Source organism: Asparagus officinalis, chromosome 10, assembly GCF_001876935.1.
Source record: "Asparagus officinalis chromosome 10, Aspof.V1, whole genome shotgun sequence".
NCBI lineage: Eukaryota > Viridiplantae > Streptophyta > Magnoliopsida > Asparagales > Asparagaceae > Asparagus > Asparagus officinalis.
Genome location: NC_033803.1, coordinates 60,013,355 through 60,027,213, shown reverse-complemented (window position 1 = coordinate 60,027,213; position 13,859 = coordinate 60,013,355). Strand labels below are relative to the sequence as shown.

General features: G+C 36.4%; 2 protein-coding genes and 1 pseudogene across 2 annotated transcripts; 2 read left to right on the top strand and 1 right to left on the bottom strand.

Annotated features, from left to right (window-relative positions):
* LOC109826248 lies at positions 967 to 1,715 on the top strand (annotated as a pseudogene).
* Positions 4,538 to 5,376, top strand: LOC109826291. The gene has a single exon (XM_020393308.1). The coding sequence runs from the start codon at positions 4,646 to 4,648 to the stop codon at positions 5,177 to 5,179; it is 534 nt and encodes a 177-aa protein (XP_020248897.1). The 5' UTR covers positions 4,538 to 4,645; the 3' UTR covers positions 5,180 to 5,376.
* On the bottom strand, positions 7,971 to 13,259 carry LOC109825344 (protein IQ-DOMAIN 14-like). The gene is made up of 6 exons (XM_020392190.1): positions 13,028 to 13,259; positions 12,269 to 12,377; positions 11,183 to 11,608; positions 10,400 to 10,642; positions 9,403 to 9,534; positions 7,971 to 8,808 (listed from the first exon to the last, which is right to left on the bottom strand). Exons 2-6 carry the CDS (start codon positions 12,341 to 12,343, stop codon positions 8,179 to 8,181), a joined length of 1,506 nt encoding a protein of 501 aa, XP_020247779.1. The 5' UTR covers positions 12,344 to 12,377; positions 13,028 to 13,259; the 3' UTR covers positions 7,971 to 8,178.

Genomic DNA, 13,859 nt, shown 5'->3' with positions numbered 1-13,859 from the left:
TACAATCACTTGATGCATGAGTAACTATAACCCAATACATCTAATTAATTTTTTGTTTATATATCATCCAAGACATATAGATCAAAATAAATAGAGTAGATTAAGTAAATGTCGTAGTTTCCAAAGGTTCCCCCTTAGATTGAAGCTACCTCCTTAGTAACATATTTCCTATTTCATTTTCTAATTGGCATGTGGATTAAAAGGTCTAGAGCATCTTATAAATAAGTCGAAAATGCAAAAGTTTTAGAAAATTGTTATAGATCGATAAAAAAAAGAGGAAAAAGAAAAGAAAAAAGCAAAAGATCCTTTACAGACAGTGGTTGACTAAGATTTTGAAATGTTTTTTTTTTTGGAGATGCTTTTTAAGTGGACGCGTTATGGTCATTAGCCCACTCTGAAGAACTTTGAAGTTTGAACGCATATAAGAGAAGAATCACACGAGATACATATGTAACATATCTGGTGATAAATAAATAAAAGCTGAATTGATTATTATATTATGAATATCAAAGAGAAAATTAATTTTTATGTGTTTTCTACGCTATGTCTTAAAATTCGAAAAATTCTTAGGTGCTCAATGAGCACAGATATGACATACATCACACTAATAGATATAGATCATGTGACACAAAGTACATGAAAAAGAAAAGAGTATTGTATTAAATAATATTTATTGTGCTACAAGTTCTATTCTTATTAGTGTAGTGTATATCACATGGTACTAATGGAGCAACTAAGAATTTCTCCCAAAGTCAGGGATTTATTAAAGTAGAAGTAAGGTGTCATCATTTTGTAAATCAAAAGATTATCAAAATTAAATTGTCACCCACTTCCAGCCCACGGTCACAATGATAAAAATCCTAAAACTAGCCGTTGCCCTCTTACATCAAATATCACAAAACCCCTCCTTTAATCAACAACGTCCACAATCTCCAACGGTCAAATTCCCTCCCTCTAACCTCTTTATAATCCCTTCACCTCCCCAAACCCCTCTTCATCCAAAACCTCTATTTTCTCTCAAAATCCTCCAATTTTTAAAAATGGGTATTGCTAGCCTCTCAAGCTCTCAGTCTCACACACACAAATTCTTCCTCCTCACAAACTACATCCTCATTGGCGCCGCCACGAGCTGCATATTCCTAACCCTCTCCCTCCGCCTCGTCCCCTCCCTCATCGGCTTCCTCCTCATCCTCCTCCACCTCCTCACCATCGTCTCCTCCATCTTCTCCTCTTCCTCCGACAATGCCGGGTCCCAAAAGTGCCACCTCGCTCCTCCAAGGCGCCGTCGCCCTCCTCGTCTTCACCCGGACTGGTGAGTTTCTTGGGGAGTTGAGGTCTTATGTGCAAGAGGAGGATGGGGTTGTGATATTGAGGATGGTTGGGGTTCTGGGTCTGGTCATGTTTGTGCTTGAGTGGGTTGCGTTGGTGCTGGATTTTGTGATGAGGTTTTATGTGCCTGTTGAGGGGAGTGGAGGTGCTAAGGTTAGGGATGAAGGGGAGGATGTTAAGGATTGGCCCTGGCCTTTCCAGGTATAAGTAGAGATTTTGGATTTTTTTTTTTTTTTTTGGGTGAGTTTGGTTGATTGTTTGTTATTTGTGTTATCATCACAAGGAAACGTGATGTTATGTTGGTGTTATTGTTATTGCTGTTAAAATATTGCTTATGAGAATAAAGATCTAATGTGATGCATGCTCTCTGGGATGATTCTGATGTATACCAACTTGTATGATTGCTGCAATCTCCCCATCTTCTCTGTTCACATAATGCTGATTTTCTTGCGGCTAGTATTGATTGGAAATTTCTTGATGATGAAAGAATGTATAGAAGTTTGAAGACAAAAAGAAGAGAAACAACTTTAGAAGAAAGACATTTCTAGTCACCGAGTTGTTGTAGAAGAAAAATATGTCAATGATCCTCGCAACTGGAAGTTGACAAGACATATTTCCTGTTGTCGTCGTCACCGCCAAACTTGTAGCTTCTGCCACAGACAACAGGCAAAATGATTGGAAGGTTCGGAGATTTTCAAAGAAGGCAGACGTAGATTCAAAGAAATCTTTGGAGAAGGCAGACCTTGTTTACACTATACACCATTTCATTATTGACTATTGTAGCAGGAGAAATACCTTAAACTTCACATGATATCTACAGATTCCGAAACATTTTCCACAGGATGCTCAACATTTCATTTTCTCTGAGGTGGTCTCACAATGCTGATACAGTTTGAAACAACCTCATTTTGATAGGAAATGGCGATGGATCATAACAGAAAAGAACAGGTTTCCAATTTATCTAGGTTTTACTTCCCTTGGTTGCTCATGCTATCCTTCTTTCTACAGTGTCTATGGGTTTTCCTATCATTTTTTTAAGATGCCAATTTGTTGGCCAACAAGATTCGAACTCCGAATGCTCTGGTATCATCTTAGAGTCTTTGCCGCTATACCAAAACTCTAAAGTTAACTAGTTTTAGGGCTCAAAATCAAGAAGGCTCCTATAAGCATCTCAACATCATTTTAACAAACACCTAAACTATAAAAAATAAGTCATTTTTCCATTTTTCACTTGCATTTAAACAAACACCCTTAGGACAACAACACTCTTCCACGACTTAAATTTCTCAATCAAAGATGACCAAGACAAGCAACTAAAAGAAGAAGTGCACTACCATAAATTTTTTACCTATGTGCCCCTAAATTTTTTCTATTTGCATATTTCCCCCTCATATCCGCATGGTTGCTAATTTGTGCCTAAGGATCTAGCATTGGCTTTTACCTTTTTCTTTAACACTATTATTTCATGCAGATTTAGAGGATTTACAAGTTGACAAATTTTGGCGAAAGCGAACCAAAGCATCCAAGATTACCCAATCAGACTGAGTCGGAAAAATGTTGGTCCGGTCTATTTGGTTTTAGGCTTAGACTCCATCTAGTTAAGAAAATGAAATATTTTGATCCAAAGCAAAAGATGCAAATCAAGAAAGTAGTGAAATAAAGATGTTGAAATGGAGATCAACAAAAAAAAAAGCAAATCAACTAAAATTAATAATGAAGGAATTGAGGTAAAGAGAGAAGAAAAATGGACGGTTCACTGAAAAAGGGGGGTTTTTCCCCTTCATAGAAATAGCTTTCAAGATAGAATAATTGTACGAGAGTCACGTAGAATAATTGTACGAGAATCACCTTTGAAGTTCAATTTATAAAAAAATTACCTTTAAAGTAGTTTCCGATTGCAATTAGTCATCTTGACATTTTTTTTCATTTTAAATTTTGCCTAAATTTTTCCAAAAAAATCATTTAAGAACACACGTGTGAGGCACTAGGTTTGGTTAAGAAGACATGTCACGTGCCCGGCACGTGTGTTTTTTAGGACGTTTTGTAAATTTTAGTCAAGATTTCATCAGAAATCAGGTCAACATAGTTGGCTGTAATTGGAACCTATATGAAGATGATTTCTATATAAATTAAACTTTAAATATGGTTTCTGTACAATCACCCTATTTTAAATAGGAGTTGCATAATCGGTTCAAACCTGATTAAACCGATTGAATTTTGATGGTTCCGTTTAGTTTAGAATACATGTGGGTTGGTTCAGTTTGAAAACTTTTTATCTCGAACTAACCGAACAGATCGCTTTCTTGATTGTTGAGAATGTATTTTTTTTCGATTAGTCCACCAATTTCCTGCATGCTCTTCTTTCCTTAAATGGTTTACGATTCAACTTATTTGCATTGTTCTTTAGTTGATCCCTAAATACACATTTTTCTTACACCAATTTCTCCATACATGTCTTTCTTTTGGATTAAAAAAACTCTTTTTCTTACTTAAATGAGTTCATCCCCAAACGTATTAAACCAAACTGAACTAACCAAAATTAGTCTCAACATGTATTGTTCTTTTGGATTGAGAAAGCAATATTTTAATTAAATGAGTCCAATCTAAAACTGAATTCTTTTGGATTGAGAAAGCAATATTTTAATTAAATGAGTCCAATCTAAAACTGAATAAAACCGAATTGAACCGACTTAACTAATTTCGATCAATTCTGTTCAGTTTTGAATGTAAAATAGTTTGGTTTGGTATCGTTAAAATTAATCAAAACCGACCAAACTCACTATTTCACTCACCTCACCCCCCTAATTATAAAAGTGGTTTACTTAAAAAAAAACCCTAAAAAGAGGTCTGTTTTTAGAAACCGAGAGAATTGAAATTATTTCTTTTTTAATATCCTAACAAATCGATGCATATATTCTCAAGCGGAACGCTGATGACTGGTTTAGTTCAAACCAATTAATGGGGCGCATAGGTACGGCCCAATAAAAAAATGGAAAAAAGGACACTTGACTCGAATACAATGCGAATCCCAATTTAACTAGCCGCCCACTACTTTAATTTTATTTATTTATAACAAATAAACTATAAACCGCTGCCTATAACAATAAACAACTAGCCGTTGCATTTGTTATTCTTGTCCCTTTTCCAACGTTACTCTCCAACTCCAACGTTCAAATCCTCTCCCCCCTTCTTCTTCTTAAACCCCCCCTCCAAGCTTCCTCACCCACACACACTCTCTCTCTAGGTCTCCTCCTCTCTCTACACTTCGTTAACAACAAATTCCTCCAATTTCTCTCAAAATTCTCCAAATTCCAAAATGGGTATCAGCCTCTCAAACTCCACATCAAAAACCCACAAATTCTTCCTCCTCACAAACTACATCCTCATCGGTGCCGCCACAAGCTGCATTTTCCTAGCCCTCTCCCTCCGTCTCCTCCCCTCCCTCATCGGCTTCCTCCTCATTCTCCTCCATCTCCTCACCATCATCCTCTCCATCTTCTCCTCCTCCTCCTCAGCAACCTCATCATCCCGGGCCCATGCAGCCCACATGGCTGCCACTGTCATCACCGCCATTTTCCAAGGTGCCGTCGCCCTCCTCATCTTCTCGAGGACAGATGGATTTCTTGAGAAGATGAAGTCTTATGTGCAAGAGGATGATGGCGTTGTGATATTGAGGATGGTTGGGGTTTTGGGTTTGGTTATGTTTGTGCTTGAGTGGGTTGTGTTGGTGTTGGCTTTTGCGATGAGGTTCTATATTCATGTGGAAGAGGGGCCAAATGGGAAAGTGCAACATTTTGGGGATGATAATGCTAATGTGAGGAAAGATTGCCAACCATTTCAAGTTGTTTGAAGGGGGGGAATTATGGGGATTTGGGATTAAATTTGGGTATTGTTGTAATTTATAAACTTACAGTTTATGTTGCTATGTTATTGATTGGTTATATGTTTTTTTTTATAAACTTACAGTTTATGTTGTTATGTTATTGATGTATAACTTTTCAGTGGAGGGATTATTTGACTTTATGATATGTGAATTGTGTTTTCTTTGCAATTGGAGCTGCAATTCTGAAGTAAATTGGTAATTTTTTTTCTGAGGCAATGTTCAAATTTATGCTTGAGTAATACATTGGGGTTACTCGGCGTTAGGGTTTTGTGTGTAAGGTTTAATATAGTAGGGATTGTTTATTGTAGGGGATCATATAGTTGGTTACTCTATGTAATGGAATTGCTTTTGTGATGAAACATGGTAAATTTAGTGCTGATATAATCTATTTTGTATAGACACTAGATTTTTCTGTATTAAAACGTAGCAGTTGCCAATGCGTTTCCTCACATTAGCTTTGCATATACCCACTTGTGCTTTCTCATTGTTTTTTCTTTCTTTCTTTTTTCAATAGGCCAAAGATATTAAAAAAAATTGTTAGCAAATAGAAATCCATAATTCTTAGTTATAAGCAATAGTAGAAAAAGCATGAAGTTTATTTATTCGTCATTCTCAATACATAAACGATATAATTCTATTATTCATAACATATCCAATAGTCCTGATTCATTGCATTAACAGTGCGTTAGATTTATCTATTCTCAAATTTGTTCGATATAAGATATCCGAGGATTTAACTGCATTAATAATGCATTACTTATTTATCCTTTTGTGCAGCATTAATGCAAACAGACGCGACAGTCCAAAGGGATGCTTATGCTTCACGTACTCTCTAGCATCCATCTCCGCATCATGCTTCACGTACTCTCGAATATCCACCTCCACGTCCTCTTCGGTTCTCCCCCTGCTACTCTCGTGCTTGATATGTGCAGCTTGCCCGAATCCCGCAACAGCAGCCCTCGACATATTCTCCTTTCGCGCTTCAGATTTTCCATCCTGCGGCGCGTCGCCCTTGAACATGCCACGAGGGAAGTGAGGGCCTTCGCACATGCTTGTCTTTCGCTCCAGTTTGGTTATGTATGCGCAGTAGTCATCAGAGATCTGACTGCGAGGATAATAGTATGCCATTTTTCTATATTTGTCGTGTGTGGAATTGTGAGAGTTTAAGGAGATTGGGTTTATCCTTTTATACAAGGTAAAAGGCAGAACATATTCTTATACTTCAGCAAACATCACGCGGTGATATTTTAAAGGAAAAAGGTGGCAGCAAGCTTGCCCACTTAAATAAAGGCAAAAACTTTTTTGAGTCAAAATATATCACGAGATCATAGATAGCGTGCAACATGAATCCCCTGGGCTTGGACTTTCAGGAATCCCTTTTGTTGTGCTATACTTGAATCAAAATACTAAATTTGTCTCAAACAATGATACATGATATTTATGTTGGATCTGAGATACTTTTTCATGTAAACACAAAATATCCAGTGGTAAAGAACGAATTACAACGATAAATAGATGATAAGCAATAGTTCTCCTGAATCACAAACACCATTCAGTAGGCTTACAAGACTACACTCAAGTTTCAATCCAAAACTAGGCATCTAACCTAACTCTCACAATGAGTAACTCCTTACCCTAGTTAGTTCCCAACCCTCAATTTAACTGGTTGAAATGTCGTAAAGGACGTGCAATAAAAATGAAAACAGATAACTGCTATATTCAATACAGAAATGGTCTTACAATCCTTTTGATTTGCTAACCGTTTTTTGAATAATTTAAGTGAAGCTCGATGAAGAACGGAGATGATGATGAACTCCAAGGACAACTCTCCTCACTGTAAACTGATCAGATAATGTTGTTGCATGGCGACGAGTGAGCGTTTGATGAGGCTTTGGGGTGGGGGTTCGAATTTTTTATTTTTTTAATTAACTTTGAAATTTATGCTTGAGAAATACATTGGCATTATCATGAAGTTATTTTGCTTCCTCTATTTTTTTTCTTCTTGATCTCATCTAGAACACCGATTATTTCATTCAAGTCCTTAAGGACATCATCTTGTTTGTATAAATGCCTCACTGAATGTTCTGAAAGATTCAGTTTTAGCCTTAGATTTTCTGTAAAGAAAGAGTAAAAAAAATATTCATTTTTGTTCATTAGCTTCATTCGACTCCTTAACTATTTTGTATGTTTCCAGTGTCCAGTATCTCATAGGAGAACACTGCATCTCTAGCTGCTGCAACATTCATCACCAACTCACTGGTCAGTTCCCTGTTAATTTTGCTTACAAGTTCTCTTGTAAATATTAGGATGATTCTCATTGTTTAGAATTTGACATGCAAATGCCCTTGATGTATTTGACAAAATGGCCCTTCAGTAAAATGGATGATTTTGTTGGAATTGCTTTAATTTTCATGTGTGAAGTCCCTATCCTACATAATAAAATTACTGAAGAGATATGTTAGCCAACTGGGATTGATTATGCATATAAGACCACCCGGTTTGGTATTTTTTGTGGGCAACACAGCAGAAATTCTAACGCACAGATCGACGAAAGAAAGAACGAAAATCAGAGAAAGTTCGTCCTCTCCTATGAACAGCTGCAATGGATATCATCAGCAGTGCTAAGAATATCAAGAAATAGACCCCCAAAAAATTCATTATAGATATTGAAAATATGCGCGGTCGATAAAATGGACTATGTCCACAGGAAACAACAGCACATCGAACTTTCACTATAAATAAGTTGCCTGGGATGAAATGAATCAAACACAAATTCCAAATCTCATTCTCTTAATGAAAAATTACATTCTACAAATAATATCAAAGTCCTGCACAGCCTTTCTTTCCTTTTTATATTTTCCCCTGTCACATTACAATCAGTAAACCCAAATAACACACAAACAGAAAAACAAAAGCAAGTCAATCAAATAGAAACATACACACACAACAAGAACAAGAACAAGCAGCTACTTAAAAGGCTTTCTTCCAACGCCAACAGGCAATGAAACAGTCGAATCCACGCTCGCTCCTCCTATAGAATTCGTCGACCTGTGCTTCCCTCTTGCCGCTCTCTGAACCGTCACAGGCTCCTTCGCTGCAGCAAACAATGGCCCTTTTCCCCATCTCAGAGACCCAATACTCTGTGTCAAACTAAACGAGAACTTCTTCTTCTCTCCATTTCGTCCATCTCTGCCTCCATCGATCTGGTTCTCTCTCACCTTCGCCTTGGCTGAAACTGTCGGTGCCATGTAATTTGGCACGGGTCTGAAGGCTGGGCAGCTTGTCAAGCTATCATCGTCCCTCATTGAACTTTGGTGCCTTTTGTTTGATGTTTTGAGTGACAGCTTGGATCTTGGAGATGGTAGTACTTTGGATGAACGAGGAGTGGACAGATCAAAGAAAATGTCTTTGTTGGCTTGATTTTGGATACTGGGATGGAAACTGGTGGTTTGGGGTGCAACAGAGGCAAACTTGGGGGTGTTCTGAGGAGGTTCGGTTGGAAGGTGGCGGTCGAGCCAGTTCCACCACCATGGATAGCCCCCGGACCGGATGTCAGTGAGCACTGCATGTGCAGACTTTGGTGTAACCTTGAGCAACTGTGAAGAAGTTGAAACAAAACAATAAGGGTGATGCGTTTTTGTTTGAAATTTGTGCGTGAGTATAGTCCCACTTGTGTGGGATTATGGTCAGGCTAGCTTCGAGCTCAGGTTGGATTGTCCTCCTCCACAAGTGGTATTGGAGTCGAGACTAGAACATTCCCCACAATGATATCAATATCATATCAGAAGCCAATTGTGTGGTATTATGGTCAGGCTAGCTTGTGCAAATTATGGTGGTCGTTTATTTGTTAATGATGCAACTCTGATACAAGTGAAGAATTTTCACTGTTCAATCATGTTTTGTATATATTTTTCCTTTCCTAGTTCCTTACTTTCTGTTTAGATCTTTTCAAACGACTGTTTACTTAGATTTCAGGTAAACCGAATATGAAGGTTTAGGAATTGATATGTAAAAGATTACTAGGTGCAATATAAGTATAGTTCGAGATTTGTTTCAGCTTCCCAGATGAAAGAAAGTACTAAATACATGGAAATAACTGTTTAAATCATTTCAATTTCTTCGGGTCTGGTTGATTTCAGGATATCTACATGAATTTAGAAAGATATGACGTATTTGGAATATTGTGATACCTGGTGTGAATATGCATAAGCCAAGGCTCTCTCCCTTTTAATCACTGCCTCCACTTTTCTTCGTGTTCTTGAGTCTCTCTCCTCCTTTGTTAGAACACTGTCGTCCCACTCTTCATCAGCTTCTGCCTCTGACTGCATTGATGCAAAAATATAAAATCTTACAAAGCTCCACATTTTTGGCTAGTTACTATTGTTTTTTGAGTAACTACTAAGTATTAGTATTTAGCCAAATTCAGATCCAAACCTTGAATACTGTCACATAGGTAGTTCATCATCTCTAAATAGAAAATGCAATATGCTTCTCTGTTTCAGGTCAGAATCAGATTGTTTTGTTGAGTTTAATATACTTTACACTATGTTATGTTATATGTATGGATGACAGACAATACATTCTACATATGCATACATGTAAATTGACGAAGGAAGTGATTTTCTTAGCAATCAATATCCAAACACTTAAATAGAAAGTTCAACATATCCAATAAAAATGGCAATATGCTTATCCATTTCAGGTTAGAATGAGATGCCATATCGAGTTTCAAATTCTTTATACTGGGTTACATTATATATGGACAGCAAAGAGTGTGTTCTATGTATGTGTGCAAATGTATGTTGTCCAAGGAAGAGATTTTCTGCCTAATTCATATGCAAATTATACTTAAATGTCGTCAAATAGGAAGTTTAAAATATCCAAGTTTAAATGCAAAACGCCCTCTATCTGTTCAGAATTGGATTGCCTTGTCTAATTTGTATACTTTGTACTAAGTTACATTACATGTGGACAACAAATTGTAAGCGCTATGTATGTCTATATGTAACTTGCCAGAGGATAGGTTTTGTTTGGCAAATTAATTCAAACACTTGAATGCCATCACATAGGAAGCTAATATGTCCAAATAGAAATGCAATATATGCTTATCCATTTCTGGCCAGAATCAGATTGCCCCATCAATTTTCATATACACAGAACAGTAACTAAATGAAGATATTTTCTTACTTGACTTAGGTTCCACCTGCTGAAACTGCTCGCCACCTCTTTCTCGCTTCTTCCATTAGTTTGGTGATGCTGGATGTTTCGGTTCTCAATCATCTGCAGCCTTCGTGCACGTATTTGTGACTGGACTTTGACAAGGAGCTTCATGCATTTCATAGTATTTGAAGTCTGGCGCTTCACACTTTGCCCTCTCATCACTTTTTGGAGTCTTACTAGACCCTTGAGAGTGCGATAATTTTTTCTTGCCTACACAATTTCATTAAAAATAGTTACCGTGTGTGGTTTTGATGGGAATCGCGAATTGATTATATTGTTAATCGATTTCTGATTCATGAGGATTTCAAGGGAGAAAACTCTTTTGAGATAAATATTGCTAACTTAAACAAGTGTGTATTACGTGAAAAAAGTGATTCTAGTGTTTCCTGGATTTTACTTATCATGAATTTTAATGCCTAACTTCTAGCATGTTCTAACATGATGTGAAGGAAAGTTCCAATGTTAACCTTTAAAAGTTTGGAACAGAGTTTTAGTTCTAACATTCTCCAGGAAAGTAACTATCAAATAATTTCAACATGAAATCATTTATCAGTTGAATTTAACAAATTCCTACCTACATAAATGAACATACATCTATCTATGTATTTATGCGTTGAAGAAAGCTTTTATCAGTTGAATCGTAACCGCATATATCAATTTTAGAAATAGAAATATTAATATTTCCAAACATATATTTCCATTCTTTAAATATGGAAAGTTAAGGAAAAGTTACAAACTTAGATGCCTTACCATGTAACCTCTATAAGCAGCTTGAATTTTGATTGCAGAACTCTGAGCATAGTTTTCATTAATGCCTCGTCTATATGTTACAATCCCTTGTTTCAGTTTCGGTGTTTTGATATGACGATCTTTCTTAAGAGATTCTCGCTTAGGTTCTTGCAGATATTGAGCCTTAATCTTCGGTGGTTCTTCTCTAGGTGAATGGAAGTGTTGAACATTCTTATGTGATTCTTCATAGATCGAACGTAAGTGCTGAACCTTCTTAGGTTGCTCTTGATATGTCCTCTGAAATTGTTGCTCCCTCTCAGCATCTCCTAGGATTTTCTCAATACTGCTTGGTTCTCTATTGAGAGAGATGAGGGAATTGGCCTCTCCATGCTTTGATCTCCCTACTCCCCACTTCTTCTTATCCCTTACATTTTCCTTATCTGAACTCTGCAATCAATTTTTCCACAAATTGACATAGTATTATGTTGTGATGCATGTGAGAAAAAAAAAAAGATCGTCATAAGTATACCAAAGATGTTACAAAGAAAAACAAATTATGGGAAAGTTCGTATATCTGGGGCACTTAATTGTATTGGGACCATCTGCAAACATATCAGATTATATAGTTTCTATATATTTGTAGTTACACATAATACTCATAATTGGATTGTTACAATAACTAAACTAAAGTCAATGAGACTTAACAGCATCAATTCCTTAAGGCTAAACTAAAAGGACCCAATTAAGTATATGATGCCACAAAGAGGTTTTAAGTTCGCGATTGTCTCTATACTCCTAAACTCCTGCTGGGAGTGTCAGAATAACTTTCATGGTGAATTTTCCTACCTTTAAATTCAAAACAATCCAAATAGAAACGATAACAAATTCACAAAATACGACAAATGCAAGCGTTGTTTGGGATCATACATGTGCGACTATAATCTCATGCTAAAAGTCAATAAGAAAAGATTTGAACAGAGAAGATGAGAATAATAGCTAGCAGTTTCACTTTTGGGATGATCAAATTACTTCTACTATTTAAAATCCATTCTCAGGAGCACGAAGATACAGGCCAAAAATTTTATGCGGATATGTGAGACAACTTACATATATGACACTATCTTTAGAGGAAGGTGTGAAGGCCCTTTTTATGGCAGAGAACCAATTCCCTTTCTTTCCCATCTCCTTGGCATTACTGGTCTCACCTCAAGCAAGCCTGAAATTTTAAAGCCAGAGAAAATAAAATTATTTCCTAGAAAAATGAGGTAAGATAACTTTAAATTGCAGCTCTACAGAAATTTGCTTTCAAGTATCTTATACTCAAGTGCTTTATTTATTTGTGAAGAAATGAATAAAGAGGGACCTGTATTTGAAAATTTTATCTGTTTTCAATGTCTTAAAAGTTATCCCTGGGTTTAACACTAACATTTACATTGAAACTTATGTTGTATTTAATATCAAAATTATGCTGTGTAAAATTTGTGACAATTCAGGAGATACAACTTTGATTGCACTCTAGGAAGTAAGCCTTAGATAGTAGGTAATTATGTGAGAAAATCATACAGGATCTCGTCACAGAGAAAATTACCTACATTTCCTTTCTCAAATAGATCCTAATGTGATGATGTTTTTCTGCAATACTGAAAATGTATCTGGTTCTCAACATTTCTGACAGTTAACTTACATAATAGAATCCCTCTTCTGAATTCACTTACATGAGGATTTCTAAGAAACCAACGAGAATTACTCAGAGAAAACTTCCAGCAAATTTTCTTCTACAGGATCTTAATTCTGAGATTTTCGTAATAATTTGAAAAAAAAAGAAAGGAAGAAAGAAAGAAAAGAAACATGCATGGCTGAATATACCTCACTTCTTGCATTGAACAAGCTCATGAGCTACCTCCATGAAATATAATTGACAAGAGATGTTGCATCTATATATGAAATCTCTGAATATGGCATCTGATTCTTCCTTCAAGGATTGAGCTCCCTCTCATGCCAAACTTTTTTCTAGCTTTTTTTTTTCTTTATTTTTCTCTTTTCTTTTGTTTGTGTAGTTTGTTTTATAACTCCTCTTTCAAAGTGATGATGATGACGATGGGGGGGTGTTGGCCACTTTCTCACTCAATTGCTCACCAACTTTACTTGATTAGAAAGCCTCCATTAAAGGCAGAGCGGAGCACTGGTGATTGAGGGTAACAGTTTGGTTGGTCTGTTTTTCTTGGATTGGAATAGAGTATTTCAGGACATTGGGATTGCAGAGCATGATGTAGAGATTGTCAGTATAGTTCTACATGGGAAAGAATTAGAAAGAGTAATTAATAAGTTTTGGGTATTAATTTGACAGTGGGATTAGTTTAATTCTCAATAGATGTGAAAACTCTCTAAAAGGTACAACAGCAGCAACAACAGAGCATTTATCCCGTCTTTTGGAATAAGTTATATAAATCCTACTCTTCCATTCAACTTTGTTGAAGACTATCGTATTCGCTAAGTTAGGTATTATTGTATCCTTCTTGATGATTTCTACTAGGATTCTCGAAGGTAATTGTACATTTCGAGGAAAACAGAAACCGATGAATTCAAATATAAATTTGGAGTCTGTTCAGTAGAAATTGGATCTTTATGAGAGGGGCCTAAAACAAAAGTAAACAACAAAGTATTGATCCCGACTTTCTATATTAAATTAGTGCTCCTT

Coding starts and splice junctions, on each gene's coding strand:
- LOC109826291 (XM_020393308.1), top strand. CDS start 4,646: ATGGGTATCAGCCTCTCAAACTCCACATCAAAAACCCACAAATTCTTC.
- LOC109825344 (XM_020392190.1), bottom strand. CDS start 12,343: ATGGGAAAGAAAGGGAATTGGTTCTCTGCCATAAAAAGGGCCTTCACA. Junction 9,535..10,399: donor GCAGGTGGAACCTAAGTCAA/GTAAGAAAATAT, acceptor GCATCAATGCAG/TCAGAGGCAGAAGCTGATGA. Junction 8,809..9,402: donor CTTATGCATATTCACACCAG/GTATCACAATAT, acceptor ACTTCTTCACAG/TTGCTCAAGGTTACACCAAA.